Here is a 21,258-nt window from a genome sequence, read left to right as displayed (position 1 = left end):
TTTAAGACGTCTACTTATATTACGCAGAACTATTTTAACATTTTTTATAAAATGTTGTTTATTTAAACTTGGCAAAATACAGATCACATTAGTCGGCATGAACCAAAAAATAAAAAAAATTAAAAGTGCATTTGCATATGGATGATTCGTGTCATGTTTGGTCGCAATTGGCTTGTTACTTTTAGATCGATGGACGACTGTGCGAAATAATGAGAAAATGTTAGGTGAGCTAAAAAGATAAAGTTGCCTGATAAAAAAATGTAAGATTTCTCAACATTTGAATTCCAGTAATTTTGGCAAACGATACAATGAACAGCAATAAATGTCACATAAAATATATAAAATAACGTTATGAGATGAATAAACTTTTAGATACTATTTTTCAACGACAATCTCATTACATTTATTGTTTCGATGCCAAAATCTTGTCACTTCTGTGAAGTCTCGTGCACATCTCGTAAATGTGCAGATATGTTTGACAGCAAGGTTAGACATAACGATTGTTATCTCGCGTGGTTTCGTCATTACCGAGATCTGATAGCAAATTGTTGATCGAAATTGTCACTCAAAATGTTAAACTGTTTTATGTTACTTCTATTGTGTAACCGTTACAATACTTATTCATGAAAGATATCACATTATATATGCGTATATACTATTTCAAGCACCTTAAAATTTTAAATGAATCATCCCCCTCGTAAATGTTAAAGTTACAAGTTAAATATTATTTTGATACATTTGATAAGTTAAGACAGCAGACACGTTTTCTGTAATTTCCACAAAGGTATTGTTTATAAGCTAATCTGGCCGTAGGCCAATATGACCCGTTCTATCACTTGACGACCGTCATCGGCCGTCCCGTTTAACTTTACTCTCGAAACTACAAAACATGTTTTTTTAATCTAAATCTGACAATTTGACCTTTGGTTATCTAGCTTTAAGTTTGCCAATTTTATTCCCGTTTATCAATCAACCTGCTCTGGCTAGAAATATAACAAAACGATACTAAAATGCAGGTAATTGTCCACATTTTCAAAACCATAATAGATCCAGAAAATCTAAGACAAAAATGTTCAAGTTTCAAGAACTGTCTACACTCTCTATTTGTGCCAAAATTATAAGTTATTGTCATTGAAATTTTTTTTTGATCAATTGTAACATATTTTTAATTAACTTGAAACTGCAATAGATAAACAGCAAAAGATCAGTAATTGAAGATATGAAAAAGATGCTGTTATAGCTGACTCCATAAATTGATGACATATATGATTTGTTGCACATAAAAGAGGATTTCTTTTAATAGAAAGACAGAAACTGTAAAATAATAAAGAAGCATGACAGGTCGGAAGGTTGTTCAATGCAGTTGGAAAAAGTTGTTTAGAATTTACTGATGGTCGCAAGTACTGAATATAAATTCATCACAGATACCAGGCTTACAATACGAAAGTGTTGGTGTCACCACTTAGTTTAGATATTCTCTTGTTTAAGAATTCAATACTAGTATACTATATATTATCAGAAAAAAAATAGGCAGAAACGAATTTATCCGGCTGTTTAATTATCGTAAAACTTGTTTTCTATGTATATTAATGTAATTTGATTATGTATGACATTGTTGGTTTTCTTTCTAATTTCAGAGCAATGCATGAAAAAAGATTTTCCGATTGGAATACATATCAGAACTGTTCAAAATCATTAGGACTAGTTAAGAAACAAGTGAAATTATGTAGAACTAATTTAGATTTAATGAGAACATTTTCACATGCAGCATATATAGCTAGTAAAACATGCCAAGAACAATTTGCCGATAGACGATGGAATTGTTCCTCTCTGCTCAAAGTACCAAAATTATCACGTGATTTATCTCGAGGTAAGTTCGTCGTAATTGCGCCCGAATTAGTTGTTTTAGGAAGAGACTACAACATGAAGGGATAAAAATAGAAATAGGAAAAATATAAAGATAAATATAAATACATCGAACCATGTATATCTTTTCATATGTAAGTAGTTCAAAAGATCACTTCGTTCAAAAACAACTCAAATGTTTTCATTTCCTATGAATCTCCATCTAAGGTCAATGTTCTTTTAATATTAGGATGTTAAGCAACTTCTGAACTTTCAACTTTAGCTGACTATGCGGTATGGGTTTTGCTCATTGTTGAAGGCTGTAAGGTGACCTATAGTTGTTAACTTCTATGTCATTTGGTGTCTGTGGAGAGTTGTCTCATTGGCAATTATACCACATCTTCTTATTTTTACATTCCAAGCACTCACGTGATGACACGTTTTATCACTTGAATAGGCTTTTTTCTACGACCTTTACATGTACAGAAATTACAATTTACCTAAAGACTATTTGAAGAAAAAATGTTTTTATAATGGTAATAGACAAACAATTAACGATCTTAGATATTGACCTTAAGAGGTTCGCAGCTTATGCAAGACGCCCAATAAATCTTAATAGTCTATAAATAATTGATACAGCTATTAACATAAGCATTTTTACAAAACTAAAAACCGATTAGAATTTTAGTGTAACATTTGCTAGATGCTTCTTTGGGGGCTATTATAATACTTTGTATAAATCCACTCTGCTTCAAACAAAATATACTCTGAAAGTGACATTATCAAGATTCTTTTCTTGGTTAACGACATATTTGTTACATTTGGAGGACGTGTTTTTTTCATCAAATGAAGAATGAAATCAAGCTAGCTTTATCCTTTAACTTCGCGTTCTGCTATATAGATGATGTCTATTTACTAAATAATTCAAAGTGTGTTGATTATGTTGAGCGCATCTTTCCCATCGAACTAGAAATCAAGGATACAACAGATACAATTAAGTCTGCCTCATATCGTAACTTACATACAAAAATTGCCAATGAGGGTCGGTTGATAACAAAACTTTATGACAAAAGAGATGATTTCAGTTTTCCAATTGTGAACTTTCCATTTCAATGTAGCAACAACCCATTTCTTCTTTCGTGCGTTGTTACAACATGCTGTAAGGTCATTTGTAGCAATTTAAGCCATTTGGAACGGTCTCATGACGTCAGTGTTACAAATACAATGAACACACACATGCTTTAAGTTCAATATTTATTTAAACTCTAACCAATGGGCTTGTCTTGATCTTTATGTGTATGTAAGCTATGCTTATACAATTACGTTCTTTCTTCTAAAACACGTCCCCATGTTTTAGTCAGAAGTAGAGATATTGGAATTCAACAATCATGGTTTACATCGAATCACTCATTTAAACTTCAGCACACTATATTTCCCCATCGTCTTCTGTTTTCAATTTCCTTAAGAAAAAAAAAAGGTTAAAACTTCGATATATATTTTCGTGAGTTTTCTAAATTATGGATATTTCGGCTAATGCGAATAAAGCGAAAACTTCATACGCAAAAAATTCCGATTTACGGTAGTCTTCTTAATTTTAGATTTTCCAATTTATTATGATATCGAATGCTCAGATACGGTTAAATGAAATATTAATATTTACATTTTTATGATTTTGCGTGGTATTCATTCTAAAGTCACTGGCCTTATAAGAAAAATGATATATTGCATTGCCAAATTGTTAAATCTTTATAAACAGAAGCTGGGTGATGTCAAAGCCTTAATTTGAATGCATGGTTGAATGCCCATGCATTGGTTGTCAGCAACGTATCTAAGCATGGTGTCAACACTCCTTTCTCATGGCATTAATTTCTGTTCTCAAAAGTCACAAAAAATGTATTTAATCTGTTAGAAACCGTTCAAATCAACACGAATATATTTGAACTATGGTATACATTACTCGTAATCATAAAAACATTTTATTTTTTTTTAATTTACAACCTTAAATATTGATAACGATACAGGTTCAGTATTTTTTTCCTGTCAATCTGATCTAAGTTTGACAGACTTGAAATCTAATGCGAGCGATAAAATTATTTAAAAGTTTTACTTCTAATGAATGACATTTTAATAGTTCTACACTGCTACATTTTGCATCTGTATCTAAATATGTTCTCTACAAAAAACACGACATCAATATGTTTTCTTGACTTGTATCCATATATTTTCATTCGTATAGTGTGGGAATTTGTCTCCCTATTCCTCTATGTTGAAAAATATGTCATCTTTGATTTACATATATCTTCGATACATACTGGCATATCTTTCATTATGGACTGTTATACATTGACGATAAGGGTGGACATAGTACGGAAAGCATATTACGTCTTTTAAGAATGCTATTAAAAATCACCAGAAAAAACTTGATGAAATGGGTATTATTCGATTCTAATTTTTTTCTTTGTACAATACCGCACATTGAAATATATAAATACAACTCCAACATAAGTTAATTAAGTCCTTTAAGTTAATCTAGTTAAATGGATTCTTTACATTTTTGGAGAGGCTAGATTACGTCTTAAATATGTAAGTCAGCATAAGCGAGCTGGTCATTTCACATATAACCATAGAATACTTAATTTTGAGCAAATGCAAGTGTATTTATTTATATACAAATCATTAACGTCAAAAATAATGTGATGGATGTTACCTTGTTTAGGGTGTTCTTGTTGAAAGCAAATGTTTAAAATTACAATTTAAAAAGTACATACAATTCAAAATGTGTTGACAGTTCGTAACGGTGATATAAGGTTAAGATCCCATTTAAACGTGTCTTGTCTCCCAATTTCACCAAAATAAAGAAATAAATTCAACGAAGTGTTTAATATCATTACATGTAATCAAGGCTGTGTTTGTGAATAGACGAACATCGTAAAATCTTATGTCGCCAAATTGAGGTCGCCAGGAGTGAAAAATTTATTTTATTACCATGCGAAATGATATCACTATCTCCAAACGTAAAAATTAACGCAAAGATATAAAAATCGTATTTCAGACCTCCCTGAATTCGAACAATATCAATCATAAAATTCTGTCGAGTTTAGTCATTCCGATATATGTAGCTATTCATGTTGACAATAGAATTCCTTGTTTAACTCCATCATTTATTGAAAAACCATGTCAGATAACAATATCAAGCTGTGAATTTTATTGTTACCTTTATGAATCAGGAAAATCGTTAAAGGTATGAATACTACGACACTGTTTTCTTTTAATGTAGATAATTTATAGAATGCAAACCCTTATTTCTATTTTAGGTACACGAGAACAGTCCTATGTTTATGCAATAGCATCTTCTGCATTAGTACATTCCATTGCACGTGCTTGTAGTTTGGGTGTTACCACAAAATGCAGTTGTGGATCACTTCCTGACAAACCGCCTGATGATCAACATAAATGGGGAGGCTGTAGTGATAATGTGAGATATGGGGTATATTTAACACAAAGTTTCACAGAGGCTTCACTTACACGGAAAGGGAAACCAAAAACTTCAAAGAAAGCGGACATGAACCGACATAACAACGGAGCTGGAGCACAGGTATTCTACACGTGTAGACGTCATCAACCTCTATATGTTCCTAGAATTTCGGCGTTACCACATGTTCATATCAATTTAAGTTCGGATCTCTGAGCATTGATAAATTATATATTAAACAAATCTTTTCATATAAACGTGTACCCTTATTGCTATCATACAACATACAGGGGCGTTTCCAGGAGATTTGAAAGAGGGGGCGTAGAATACAATCTTTTGCCGAGCGGAGCGAGGCGAAAATTTTTTTGGACCTTTTTTTGGCTAAAAAGCATAAAATAAATGTGAAATGCACTAATGTAACGGTTCCTGACTTGGAGTATGTATATTTTATAGTTAAAGTGTCAGGGTTAGATATTTTTTATGCCGAATTCTCTCCATTAATTGTCTCTGGTATATTAAAATGATTGGATGGATCTTAACAGCAGTAGACCAATAACGAGAAATTCCAAATTCTAGGGTATAGGGCGTTACTTTACATTTCAATAGTCCTAGGCCAGGATTTTATGAACGGGAGGCGTAATTCCGGTTTCCCTGGAATAGGGTCCATGGGGAAGGTCAGAAGCTCCTGGATTTCAACAATTTAGCAACAAAATTATGAAGTATTATAACAGACTCCATGATAGACAAATTGGTGAAAATAGTCTGCCTTCAGATCATTCAAATTATGTATTGATTAACATGTGGATATCAAATCTTTGGAAGAAGTTGTAAATTCAGTTAAAAGGTTATATGAAATGGACATGAAAAATGATAAATAAATCTTTAACGATAGCTTTTTCTGAACTTTTGATATACCCGTTTTGTTAAAATATACCTTTTCACTGTTTTGGTCTTTTGGAAAATGTTGTTTGTGCTGTATTTAGACCCCTTTACCAAGAAATTTGTTTTGCATGCACACGTATAAAAATTGCGGTTTTTATCCAACGCAATCATAGGTTTGAACGTTGTTTTCAATTTAGTAGATATATAAAAAGATGTGGTATGAGTGCCAATGAGACAACTCTCCATCCAAGTCACAATTTATAAAAGTAAACCATTATAGGTCAAAGTACGGTCTTCAACACGGAGCCTTGGCTCACACCGAACAGCAAGCTATAAAGGGCCCCAAAAATTACTAGTGTAAAACCATTCAAATGGGAAAACCAACGGACTAATCTATATAAGAAACGAGAAACACTTATGAACCACATCAACAAACGACAACTACTGAACATCAGATTCCTGACTTAGGACAGATGCAAACAGTTGCAGCGGGTTTAAACGTTTTAATAGTACCAAACATTCACCCTTATCTGAAACAATAGTGTAACATTGTATTTATAATACCCCGTTCTAGATAGTCAAATCTGACCCCTTCCAATGCAAGGCGAAAAAAACCTAATCCCATTTCAATTTAGCTGAAAATGCAACCCCGTTTGTCGGAACATACCTTGTATCATATATATAGCGAGTATCCCCCGGGTAGATGTAGAATGGCCATTGGGAAGTGTCACACAAAACAACCATTTCATGTATAGATTTACTTACCGCTTTGGTTGTTTAAAAAAGGTGTCCAAGTCACCTATCGAATGGGAGAATCAGTATAAAAAGAAATCAGAGTATGTGTTTAATTAATGAATATGATAAATTGCCATATTCAATACAATATAAGCAGATAACGATAGTTTTTTTTTTTTTTTTTTTTTTTTATTTTTTTAAAGGGGGGGGGGGAGCGTACGCCCATTACGCCCTTACCTGGACCCGCCCCTGACATAGGACATACAATAAAAAAGTCATGACTGTATTTCAATTTCTTTTTTTACAGATGTCATAATGTATCTCCAATTTCATTTCTAATCTAAATGACCTTGGATATCCCATAGCAGAACACGAACTTGAAAACGAATTGGGGAGCGGGGTATAACTGTGTGATTTCTGCTCACAGTTTTTCTGTTTATTTTCTTCTTATATATAGTCTTATGAATTAAAACATGAAGACTGTTGATGTAACACCTTTCAAATTAGGATAAGATAGTAAATACGTTTTTATGTCGAAATTTGGTACGTAACTATAGATAGGTTTGGATTGACACAATTTAGCAAGTGTTTTTCCTTTTTGTCGCCATGTTGGAGGTGTACGTGCATAAAATCCTTCATAAATCAGCCTAATTCAACTTGTTATATTTAGAAAATGTTGTTATCTGAACAATTTTAATTTCTTTTAGCCTTGCTTGATTCATCACTACGATCTAGTAATGATCTATCATAAGACTTGTTTATACAACATGTTTCAATTTGGTTAGTCAAATAGGTAAATCAATCAGTTACCCCCTCCAAAATGGCGACCAAGGGAAATAACTCAATCTCAAATTACGACATATAGAAGCCTATCTTTTCTTCTTGTAAATTTCAAAATTTTATCTGTAAAAATAGTCGTTATGTACTAAAATTTGCTGTAATGAGACGTAGAACATTTCTTAAACAGATTGTATGCTTCAGCTGAATTATAAAAGTGTGAAAGTAACAAAAGAAAACTAGGTAAACCATTTATATCAAACACGTATGACATGTTATGGAGAATAATATGGTAAGAAAAGGATAAGAGTTGCTCTTTTCTTACTAATATAAAACATGTGTTTATTATAAAATTTGCAGATTTTAGCGTCAAATTGAAACGTTAATTAAAATATTGCTAAGTATTTATTTTTTCTTTAAATTTTACTGGTTATGAAATATGGCCCGACTTCACAGTGAAAAAATGAAATTTGATAGCAAAAAAATAAAACAAATTGGTTAATAGCCATGTGTGTGTGTTCCCATTTTTTACGCTGAAGATCTCTGCAATACTTGATGAAATAATGCAATTTACATGTTATAAGAGCGTATGTAGATTTTCGATACGGTCTTTATACGGAAGAATATTTTTTTATCATTCTAGAAAACGTGGGATGGAGGACCATTAATAAATATAAAAGGGGGGATACGAAGGGTGCAGTCAGAGGCCATGAGTCAAAGAAAAAACAAAACAAAAGCAATAACAATAGCCGTCAAAATATTACCCAGAAAGCTTATGGTTGAGCAAAACGAACTCGCATAAAAATAGTAAGCAGTTCATGTTCCACTACATGACACCCATCATGTTGTTCATATAAAAATAAGAAGATGTGGTAGGATTGCCAAGGAGACAACCCTCCACAAGAGACCAAATGACACAGAAATTAAAACAAAAATAACAAATCCGGTTTGGTGATGCAACAATAAAAGAAATGCTGACGGGTTTTGATAGTAATTTTGATAAAAAGTATATGCAGATTTTGTTATAGAACTATTTCTCACAAAACAAGGCAAAGAAAGTGAATAGCTTCACGAGTTATAAACGTCTGGATATAGTTCAAAATCATGATTTTAGATTCTAGCAAGTTTTGAGCTACCCCCGGTGAAAATTAATTTATATAAATAGTTTTTTTTTGTGTCAGTAAATAATCTAGAAAAAAAAACAAATGCCGTTTGTGTACTCCTCAGTCAAAAGAAATAATGCTAAGTTTAGAAATGATTACAAACCCATGCTCTAGGATCAATGTGATTATTATTGCCCACGCTTGGCTTACTTAAATGGTAACTTTAAATTTCAGATAGTTTCCGATAGTTTGAAAATAGCGTGCAAATGTCATGGAGTTTCAGGATCTTGTGCAATAAAGACATGCTTCAGATCAATGCCAAACTTTTCAGCTGTAGGACTGATGTTAAAAGACAAATATATTGCTGCTGTTGAAGCAAAAAGAAAAAGAAAGAAATCAAAGAAAGTTTTTGTACCATTATTTCCACATAGACAAAGTGTTACAACAAACACGTTAATTTATTATACAAAATCTCCAGATTACTGCAGTCGAGACCCCAAAACGGGGTCAGAGGGTACAGAGGGGAGGTAAGTGTCTTTTGAACAATTATTAAAAGAGTTATGATAAGTCTAAGATAGGCATTCTTCATACCTTGTCCTGAATCTTAAAATTATGAAGAGGCAAGGAAACATTACGACAAATAAGGTAACTTCATATTCTTAATTGTAAAATTTTCATTAAAGATATGCAGCAATATCACAACACCACTTACATATCTAATATATTATTTATCTCTGAATTGATTTTATATTTTAGAGCATGATTTTTCTAATTTGAATTTCTCGGATGGGGGTTGCTGGTTACAAGGAAGCTTTAAAACAAGTCCTTTAGGGGAAAATTGGAAGTCATTACTTCGAAAATTTAAATGTTGATTTACCTACTGTTATAAGATGACGTCTACTTCCATTTTCACTGAACTAGTACACTATTTTATTAAGGGGCCAGCTGAGGACCACCTCCGGGTGCGGGATTTTCTCGCTGCGTTGAAGACCCATTGGTGGCCTTCGGCTGTTGTCTGTTTTTTAGTCGGGTTGTTTTCTCTTTGACATATTCCCCATTTCCATTCTCAATTTTACTTCGCTCGTATTTCAGTTAACAAAAACTATAACTTATGACGTGTAACATGAATAGACAAATGAATGCAACATATGAAATAGTTTGACCTTCCGTGGCACCAGCCAAAAAAAAATAACGAGATCAGGTTTAATTGCCGATTAGACAAATATCCACAAGAGTTCAAACGAAGCAATCATCGGTCACCATACGCCCTTCAACAACGAGTAAAAACAGTATACCATATAGTCAACTATAAGATGTGAAATAATTCAAACGAGAAAACTAACGGCCTAATTTATAACAATACAACTTACGAAAAACAATTATGACAGACATGAACCAATGACAACCACTGAAATACATATATGATTTGTAGACTATTCTTTTTTAACCGGATTTTCGAAGGAAAAATCGTTTATTGATTTGGGGATGTACGGCGGGCGGGCGGGCGGGCGGGCGGCTGTCAAACAGTGTCCTTTCATTTACATGAAATTTTGATATGTTGTTTCCTGTGACTAAATGAAGGTCAAGTATAATTTTCACGACTTTAGCTTTTCTCGTTCTTGAATTTTGGACCCTTTTAGAAACCAGAAATTTACTTATTATGTGATTGAGTTATTTCCCTTTGAACAGAACTTAATAAGTTTATGTATAGCTGAGATGTATAGATAGTCTATCAATGATTGTAATTGTACAATTGATTAGTCAGAGGTTGTCAAAAATTTCTTATAAGTATTTTTTTTAAGTCATGTGTGTTTTGAAAGTAGATGTCACAGTTGTTATTTGGTATTTTATTTTTGTTGTGTGTGTTAATTTTAAACTTTTACTTGATCCTGATTGGGTGTCCGCATTTTCAAATATCATTTTCACTAGATAAAAATCTATTTTTATCAAAGGATATATTTCATTACATTACATTGTGTAATTAAAGTTGTTGACATTGATAGATAAGTTGTAGATAAGATATTAGTTTGTGACAAATGAAAGAAAAAATATTGGGAACTATTAATTATATTTGATTATAATTTGAAAACATCATATCTAATTTTAGAGAACAATTATTTAGTGGTGAAATCATATCTAATTTTAGATTTGCATTACTGGTTCATGGAATCAGTTATTTCCCTTTGAACAGAAATTGTTTTAATTAAAAAGTATTTCATCAAAAATTGAATTTTTGGGGTTCTTTGATTAGCTGATTCTAAAAATTTACTTAGATTTTGGATATTGGACCATAATAGGTAAATGTCCAATTTCAAATTTTTCAGTTCTTTGACCACATGTATTTTGTGTCACAAACCTATGCTGTATCAAATATTCAATCACAATCCAAATTCAGAGCTGTTTTAAGCTTAAATTTTGTGTCCATACTTTCTCAACTGTTCAGGGTTCGACCTCTGCAGAAAAATCCGGTTTGCTGTCTCCCTGACAGCCTCTTGTTTTATTTATGCCATAGTGTTGTCAGTTCCAGTTATAAACACATATCTGTTGTAAAGTTGAAGCATATAAATAGACGCTAACGTCTACATTCCTTTTCGAGTTGAAGAGGTGGTATAGTTTGATATTTTTTGCAAACAAACAAGAAATACTTTTAGCAGCAGTCTGTTTTAAACAAAATGTCATAGGAATGCATAAACAAAAGTGAAATAATGGAAAAAGTTGAGATGTAACAGTTTTTTTTTCAACTATATTGATGGACATTTTTTTTAACGAAAATTTGAGGTCATTTTTTTTATAAATCTTAGTACCAGGTTCTGTCCTTTGTCAATTTTATCATAATTATTATGAATTACGGAAGTATTACTTTTTGTCTCTGAACAGTTTTTTTTTTGTCGTGAAGTATAAGAGATGTGCGATATATGTCAATGAGAAAGCAACCTAACGACACAAAAATTTCAAAATACATCCAGAGTTACAGGAGGTGGTACCAATAAACAAGTTCCTTTAAAATATGATAATGGCGACACCGCCTTAAAAACCGAATATCAGTAATTGTCACCCATGCAACGCGTTGCGGGGGACATATAAATACCGGGCGTCCGTTCGTCCGGTCTTGTTAGCGCTCTCACATGTACAATTCTTGTCAGATTTTTATTAAACTTATATCATTGGTTTATATCAGCAATGTCTTGGACAAAATCGAAAATCAGTGCCGATCAATTATTTTTAAAAGAGTTATGCCCCTTGGAAACATTAATTATAAGGAAAATTGCATCGTTAGTGCTCTCATTTGTACTATTCTTGCCAGGTTAATATGAAACTTATATCATAGGTCTATATTAGCAATGTCTTGTATGAGTTAAAAAATCAGTGCCGATCCATTATTTTTAAAAGAGTTATGGCCCTTGGAAACATTAATTATATGGAAAATTGCATCGTTAGTGCTCTCATGTGTTCAATTCTTGCCAGATTTTTATTAAACTTATATCATAGGTTTATATCAGCAATGTCTTGGACAAATTCAAAAATCAGTGCCGATCAATTATTTTTAAAAGAGTTATGCCCCTTGGAAACATTAATTATAAGGAAAATTGCATCGTTAGCGCTCTCATTTGTACTATTCTTGCCAGATTAATATGAAACTTATATCATAGGTCTATATTAGGAATGTCTTGTATGAGTTAAAAAATCAGTGCCGATCCATTATTTTTAAAAGAGTTATGCCCTTGGAAACATTAATTATATGGAAAATTGCATTGTTAGCGATCTCATGTGTTCAATTCTTGCCAGATTTTTATTAAACTTCTATCATAGGTTTATATCAGCAATGTCTTTCACGAGTTCGAAAATCAGTGCCGATCAATTATTTTTAAGAGAGTTATGTCCCTTGGAAACGTTAATTATATTGAAAATTGTATTTTTAGCGCTCATGTGTTCAATTCTTGCCAGAATTTTATAAAACTTAAATCATAGGTTTATATTAGTAATGTCTTTCACGAGTTCGAAAATCAGTGCCGATCAATAATTTTTAAGAGTTATGCCGTAGGAAATATTAAGTGTATGGAAAATTGCCTTATGAACGCTTTAATGTGTACAATTCTTTACAGATTTTTATGAAATTTATATTATTGGTTTATATCATCAATGTCTTTGAAGCTTTCGAAAATAAGTGCTGATCAAATATTTTTAACGAGTTATGCCCTTTGGAAATATTAATTATAATGGAAATCACATTGCATTTGATTTGAAGCCTTCATTTTGTCTAGGATATTAATAAAAAGTTTGAAAGAACAAAAAAAGTGTTTTTTAATTATTACCCTTGTACCTTGGATAGATAAAATATGTTAAACGCGGAGGACATTGGAACTCTGTTCTTTAATTAAACCTAAAATATACTATCAAAGGTCTGTCATGAAAACCAAATTCCCTTTTAAAGGACAAAAAATTAAAGACACAAATAAAAACGGCTGATTACGAGTTTCCGGTTGGGGACATGCATTTGCATTAACATAACCAGTGGAAAAACAAAAGGAAAAGAAACATACAGTAAATTCAGTTCAGAAAAGTTTTTAATTCCTTTATTATAAACAACAAAAATATAGAAACAAGTGTAAGGTTTGTTTTCTGATTTTATAATATTTTTTTTTCTTTTTAGATACTGCGATAAAGGTAGTCAAGGTTGGGGAGGCTGTGATATCCTTTGCTGTGGCAGAGGTTATAAAAGTTTTACAAGAGAAATTGTGGAAAGATGTGAATGTAAATACTATTGGTGTTGTTATGTCAAATGTAAAGAATGTACCAAAACACTTCACCTAAATGTGTGTCGATAAAATACCTCAATTGTTGTTTTTTATATGTTTTCTATGAATCTCGATGGAAACTAATATTTGTTCATTTGATATTTAGCAAAAAGAAAGACAACTGAACTTTTGTACTGTCTAGTACTTACATGATGATGTGTGACTTGAAAGTCCCGGGTTACTATTTAGTGCATGGGACTGATGTCAGATGTGTGCACTAATTTAAATGAATCATGTTTTTTTTTGTTTTTATTATGATTTTTTTTCTCTGAGTAAGAAGGTTTCATTTTAGAAAAAAAAATATGCAATTCATATATACCATAAAGAATAATTTTCTATTTATGTTATGTAGATGTCCAGAAAAGCGACATTACTTTAAGTTATATTTTATCCGAAGCATTCGTAATAGGCGATGTCTTCTTCTTTTTTTTACCCCCCTCCCCCACAACGTTGTCCTCGAGCACGCACAGCTAGCTGTGTTCCCATCTTATAAGTTGAATTATCTCCCGTTGTCCAGAAAAAGAGTCGACTAAAATAATTCAAATATAAAATACATTGCATGCCTTTTATTAAGTCTGAAACGCCTGCTACTGAAGTCTACAATGTGTTGCTTCTCCTCTAATACTATGTAGATATACAGCCGAAAAGCACTTGCGTTCACCCAAATTGGGTTCAAATATAGCAAGTGTTGTCAAAGTTTATCTTGGATTTGTTGGTAAAAGTCATTATTACTTGGTTCATTTTGCAATTAATAATCTTTCTACTTAATCACTAAGATTCTAATTGGGAATAAGTTGGTATGTCTGTTTATGGTAAGTTATTTGTTTTAGAGGACCTCGCTGCTCCCAGGTGGCAAAAAGCATATCACAATGTATATTTGTTTTACATCACGTGCTGTTTGTTTTGTTTTTGTTTTGTATATAGATTTATAAAAGATTTGGCAATGTTTACTTTTGATGTTATTTGTATATCATGACTATCTTTTCATTATAATATATGTAAATATTTAAACATGTCAATAAAATTGTTGTGAAAAAATAATATTAAATTCGTTTGAATAAGCGTCTTTAGAGTAAAAATACTTGGTGTATTTTCCTAGTGTGAGATTTGAAATTCTCACCCTATCACGAACACAGTATATAAACGCTGTAATCAAAATCCACAACAACAGATGATATTGAAATACTACGAGAACCATATGTGCTCCTCTTATCACAAACTTGTCAATATTTTATTGCAATTTTGGACAGACATTTTAATAGCTTTAGTTTGGTTTTCACACAAACATATTTCCTTTTAGTAAGCCTTATTTGTTGTATATAGATTACGTAAGAAGTTATCGGACAATGGTCGGAATGTGTTGACAGATATGATTTTTAAAGTGAAGCCGACATGTAATAAGATGTATTTCGGATTATTTCTATTGTTAATGTCCGGCTCAAATATGGTATAGAGTAAACATTGATAGCAAGATTACATAAGTAATTAAGACATTTTTATAGACAGTCACCTCAAGTTAAAAAGGAAATGGAAAATCAAATTCAAGATTTATTGAAACATAATATTATAGAGGAGTCTAACTCTGATTGGTTGTCACCAGTAGTAATGATTCCTAAGAAAAATACAGGTACATGGCGCCTAGCGATAGATTATCGCAAGGTCAACAAGGTCACAGTACCTATGAATTTTCCTTTACCCCATATTGAAAGTGTTTTTGACACATTAGGAGAAGCAAAACCTCTTTACTTTACAAATTTAGATCTTAAAAGTTCGTTTTGGCAAATTCCACTTGATGAAGAGACAAAACATAAAAGTGCATTTGTCACACAATCTGGTGTCTATGAGTGGAATCGTCTTAGTTATGGCTTAATGAATGCAGCCACCACTTTTCAATGTCTCATGACGCAAATATTTAGAGATTTAAATTGGAAATTTTTGTTAGTCTACATAGATGACATCTTAATATTTAGCAACACTTTTGAAGAACATCTTGAACACCTTACTCAAGTTTTTGATAGAATAAAAGAGGCAAATTTACGTTTACAGCCAACAAAATGTAATTTCGCAGTTAAGCAAGTCAAATTTTTAGGCCACATTATTTCCAAAAATGGAGTTCAGGTTGACCCAGAAAAAACGAGTGCAGTTAGTGAATTCCCTGTCCAAAAAACAGTTAAACAGGTCAGAAGTTTTTTAGGTATGGCTAACTACTATCGTCGCTTTATTAAAGGTCATTCAGATATTGTCTCGCCTTTGACAGCATTGCTGCGCAAAAATGCACCATTTAACTGGACTCCTAAATGTCAACAAGCATTTGAAACCATAAAAAACGCTTTACTCTCTTCACCAATTCTATCTTACCCAGATCCAAATAGGCCTTTTATTTTGACATGTGATGCATCTGATCTAGCAATAGGCTATGTTTTGGGACAAAAAGATGATCAAAATAGAGAGTATGTTGTCGCTTATGGTGGTAAATCACTGAGTGATGCTGAAAAAAAGTACTATACTTCTGAAAAAGAGTGTTTAGCCATAATTAGAGGCGTTGAATCCTACCGTCCTTATTTGGCTAACTCTCACTTCACAATAGTTACTGATCACAGCGCACTCACTTGGTTAAAAACTGCCAAATTATCAAGGAGACTAGAACGTTGGGCACTAAAATTACAAGACTTAGACTATGATATCATTCATAGACCAGGCAAAAGCAATGTTGTTGCAGACTGTTTAAGCCGTAGGCCATATGATGAGGCACCGGCTATACAATCTGTAACGAATGCTAGACAAGATTCTGAGCCAGATCCTGAATCTGAATGTTTACCAAATGGTTGGCAAACTTACACTACCTTTTACTATGATGATGAATCTCCTGAAAATTGTCCTGTAATATCTGCCCTACAAGCTGATCTACTTCCTGAAAACTTAGCTAATCCTATCTCTCTGTTTGAAAAGCAAAAACAATGTCCTGATTTTTCTGATATCATTAAATATCTGCAAGATAGAGAACTTCCTGAGGATGAGAAACTCAGACGTGCAATTGTATCTGAAAGTCCTTATTACTCTATTTCTAATGGTATTTTGTATCATTTATATCAGAGAAGATGTAGGAAGTTACCAAAGGAACTTAGGCAAATTAAACAGATAGCATTGCCTACTTGTCTAAGAGAAGAGGCTCTTCACTCATATCATGACTCCTTATTAGGCGGAGGTCACTTAGGTGCTGATAAGGTCTATTCCTCTATGTTGGAAAAATATTATTAAGAATTTCACAAAAATAATAAAATCTGATCAAAATGGTACCATGACACAAGTTTGATCTCTATGTTGATGGCATATCAACTTGAACTTGAGATAAAGGACATCACACTGCAATTAAGTCTGCTTCATAACTTGACTTACTTCTAGAAATTGACAATGAAGGTCGCTTAAAAAACTCAACTTTGCGACAAAGTAAATGGATTTTTTTTAATTTGGTTTGAAAACAAACACAATTTGCTATTACCTCATATTAGCGGGGTGTTTGTTGCTGTCATACAAGTCAAGGGTTTTGGCTATGTAGTATATAAGTCAAAGGTTTGGTGCTTTTATATGAATATATGATTTTAAGATGATATTCATATATCAATGAAAACAGTAAGCAAAACTATGTAGAGGTCAACAAATGTTCTATTCTTAAAAAAAATATGTCATTATGCAAATCGCCTCTAGTTTCGACAGTTGTAAATGAATAATAGAGACGTCAAAGATCTGCAATCACTATCAACTTCCCTTAAGGACGAAAAGAAGACGGCTTACAAGGCTCCTTACAACGTTTGCATTTTTTTTAAATCTTTGTCATATAAATGAGAGCTTTTGTTCTTTTATATAAGTGAGAGGATTTGTTTTGTCATATACGTGAGAGGTTTTGTGCTGATATACATCTGATGTGTAGTCCCCGAGGTTATCACCAGACAATTGAAAATACGGATATTATTGCTTTTAATTTTGATTTATAAGCTCTTTATTTTTTGATAATTTTTCATACTTTCAAAAATTTTGGCCTCTAGCATCAGTGAAGAGACATGCACATCTGGTGCAGAAACATTGGTACCGTTAATACTACCACTGGTAGACATCTCTGCTAGTGGACTGTTAGTCTCCGATGGTATCATCAGCCCAGGTACCCTTACTTTGGTACTGGGATGAAAATACGGATATTCTGCAAATAAAATTTTGCTATTGCAAAATTTTGGAAATTAAGGAATATATTTCCCTTATGTAAAGCTTTGAATCCTTGCACTGCTTTGGCTATACATTTGTACTTTTTTAGTCTATGAACTCTTAACCTTTTTAGATAAAATTTTAAATACTTTTGCCTCGAGCATCACCGAAAAGATATTTTTATCTGGTGTGCAGAAAAATTGGTACCGTAAACGTTAGTATATAAGTGAGAGCTTTTGCTTTGTCATATATGTGAGAGCTATTGTTCTTTTGTATAACCGAGAGGATGTGTTATGTTATATAAGTAAGATGATTTGTTCGGTTATATAATTGAAACGTGTTCTGTCATATTAGGGAGAGGTTACCCAGTGTATCACAGCACTTCTATGTTGACATGAATTGTTATTGATATAGTCATAAGTATAAATAAACTATTAACAAAACTTTGAAATTTTCAAAATACTAAGGATTTTCTACTCCACGCGCGTCATGCGCACACAATTTTATTCATGATGCGTTTATAAGTACTGTCATATAAGTGAAAGGTTTGGTGCTGCCATATAAGTGGAATGTTTTGTTTTTTCATATACGTGAGAGGTTTTGCTCCGTCGTATATGTGAGAGGTTTGGTGCTGTCATATACGTGAGAGGTTTGAAGCTATTATATAAGTTGGAGCTTTTGTTCTTTCATATACGTGAGATATTTTGTTCTTTCATATAAGTGTGAGCCTTTGTTCTGTCATATACGTGAGATCTTTTGTTCTGTCATATAAAAAAGTATAACAAAAAAGTATAACAAAAAAGTATAACAAAAAACTCCAAGGCAAATTCAAAAAGGGGAAGTCCATAAAAACTGACAAAACCAAACGCTATCAATCAACGGAACAAGGGAAAAACAACTGCAATATTCCTGACTTGATATAGGCATTTTCAGAAGAAAATGGTGGGTTAAACCTGGTTTTATAGCTAGCTAAACCCCCCACTTGTTTATAGTTCCGTTATATTGACAAAATTGTGTAAGCAATCCATATAAGTGGGATCTTTTGTTCTGTCATATAAGTAAGTTGACGTTTAGAAGTTTTTGTAAAAGATTGATACAATATTTTAATTACTGAACATTTGTGTTGTATTCATGGTATTGTTATTATATAGGAGAGAAGTTTCTTACCGACGCCGGCGGTTCCATCTTGGGCTGTGGGTAAGTTACCCACAGCCGTTTAAGCTCACTGATAAGTGGAAGGATTAAAAAAATGAAGAAATTGCATGCACTCCAAAAGGATAGAAAACGGAGGTGATGACAGACTAAGCGTCTCTTGCTTTGCAATTCACACACATTCAAAGTAGTACATTCCGGAATAGCTCATGTAAATAAACTCATCATATATACTAGGCTTAATTTTTTTTAGATCAGGCGCCCGTTTCGTCTAAAAAAGATTCACCTGGAATAAAAAGTTGAAAAAGCCAAGTTGAAGAGCATTGAGGATCCGAAAGGTTTTGCCGATTACAACTAAGGTAACATATTCCTGGGATTAGAAAAATTAACCTTAGTGTTTCGAAAAAAGTTTTGTAAACAGTTTATTTATAATTATGAGAGGATTTGTTCGGTTACTAGTATATGATTGAGTATATAATATTAACGTTGTGTTCTGTCATATGAGGGAGAGGTTTGATACTGTCCTCAAGTGAGAGGTTTAGTAGAATGGTTGAAAAAAGAAAAACTGAGGGAATCGTTAGCAATTCAAGGACCAGTGCTGCAAGAAAGGCAACCTATGCACTAATGGGAACTGGCCTCCACGGCCTGAACGGATTAATATTTATAATACCAAGTCTCATACATGTTTGGTGTTGTCATATAAGTGGGTGATTTTATTCTGTTATATAAATGGGATGTTTTGTTCTTTTATATGACAAAACAAAACCTCCCACGTGATAGTAACAAACCTCTCACTAATAAGACTGAACTAAGCCTTGCTCTTATATGACAGAACAAAACCTCTCGCACCAAACATCTCATTGTTATGACAGAACGAAACCTCTCGCATATATGGCAGCATATATGGCAGCACCAAACCTATCATTGTTATGACAGAACAAAACCTCTCGCACCAAACCTCTCGAATATATGGCAGCACCAAACCCCTCATTGTTATGACAGAACAAAACCTCTCGCATATATGGCAGCACCAAACCTCTCATTGTTATGACAGAACGAAACCTCTCGCATTTATGGCAGCACCAAACCTCTCATTGTTAGGACAGAACAAAATCTCTCGCACCAAACCTCTCGCATATATGGCAGCATATATGGCAGCACCAAACCTCTCATTGTTATGATAGAGCAAAACTTCTCTTTTATATAAGCTATGATTGATTGTGCCATTTTGACGGAGTGTGAATTCGCATGGCGGGTGATGCATGTAAAGCAGGCGGCGCTAAGTCTGTCTAAACATGATGTCTCGATCCTTTTGGAGTGCATGCGATCTTTGTGCCAACTTTTGATGTGTTATGTCTTTCAAAGCCCGGATGTACAGTGGATTGTGACGTTGGGATCTCTTCTGAGTTTATGGTTAACTTTCCTGGTTTGATTGTCATAAAATTGAACCACAAATGATTTTGTTTTATTTCTACAGTAGTGTTCTTAAATCGAATAATTCCCTTGTATGTCAATCATTGCTTTTAAAACATCTGGATTGTTTGAGACCAGGAATACATCATCCGCTACTGTTTGTTTGTGTACAGTAAATTGGTCCGATACAACTTCCTAAATGTTGGGGCTCTATATGACCAATCATTGATTGATGAAAAGTTTATATGCTGCAGGGGAGGTAACTCCACCTTGTCGTTCCCCTTGGTGTTCAGAGAAAATTCTTGATAGCTTACTTACAAGCTCGACTTGGTTATTAATGGAGACATCTTCACTATATGAGCATAAAGGGGTTGCAAGTTCTTCAAAATAGTCGGCCCACCCTTTGATTATTGATTCAGGGTTGTTGTAGGTACTGTGGATTCATTATTTTTCGTTGTATACCAATTTTCGTGGATTTCGTGGTTACAGGTGAACCACTTGCTTCCGGAGCACCTGAGATCACCCCCAGTTTTTGGTGGGGTTCGTGTTGCTTAGTCTTTAGTTTTCTATGTTGTGTCATCTGTACTATTATTTGTCTGTTTGTTTTTTTTATTTTTGGCCATGGCGTTGTCAGTTTGTTTTTATTCTATGAGTTTGACTGTCCCTCTGATATCTTTCGTCCCTCTTTTTTAAATGTTCAACGAATTACAAGTTTTCCATATTAGATTTATATGCAGTATTTGGCAAAACCACGAAATTAAATATCCACGAAAGTGTAAGTTTTGCTCAATTAACGAAAGTTGGTACCCACGAAAATAAATGAATCCACAGTACCATTCTTAAATTTCAGATGCGAGGTCTTTTCCGTACTAGTTCTTTGTTGATC

General features: G+C 33.0%; 1 protein-coding gene and 1 long non-coding RNA gene across 2 annotated transcripts in view; one reads left to right on the top strand and one right to left on the bottom strand.

The window, feature by feature from the left end:
- LOC127698488 (protein Wnt-11-like) overlaps nucleotides 1–14,672 on the top strand; it is a 39,433-nt gene extending 24,761 nt beyond the window's left edge. Inside the window, exons 2-5 of the mRNA XM_052201987.1 lie at nucleotides 1,638–1,870; nucleotides 5,160–5,440; nucleotides 9,049–9,341; nucleotides 13,466–14,672. Coding sequence (XP_052057947.1) covers nucleotides 1,638–1,870; nucleotides 5,160–5,440; nucleotides 9,049–9,341; nucleotides 13,466–13,640 — 982 coding nt within the window. The 3' untranslated portion in view covers nucleotides 13,641–14,672. The remainder of the gene's footprint in view (nucleotides 1–1,637; nucleotides 1,871–5,159; nucleotides 5,441–9,048; nucleotides 9,342–13,465) is intronic.
- Nucleotides 1–21,258, bottom strand: part of LOC127698541 (uncharacterized) — a 191,307-nt gene that overhangs the window by 77,141 nt on the left and 92,908 nt on the right. The window lies entirely within an intron of this gene.

The sequence above is a fragment of the Mytilus californianus genome, unplaced genomic scaffold (genome assembly GCF_021869535.1).
Source record: "Mytilus californianus isolate M0D057914Y unplaced genomic scaffold, xbMytCali1.0.p SCAF_4, whole genome shotgun sequence".
In the NCBI taxonomy this organism is placed as follows: Eukaryota; Metazoa; Mollusca; class Bivalvia; order Mytilida; family Mytilidae; genus Mytilus; species Mytilus californianus.
Note: the sequence above shows the minus strand (reverse complement) of the source record. Positions and strands in the feature narration are given on the sequence as shown.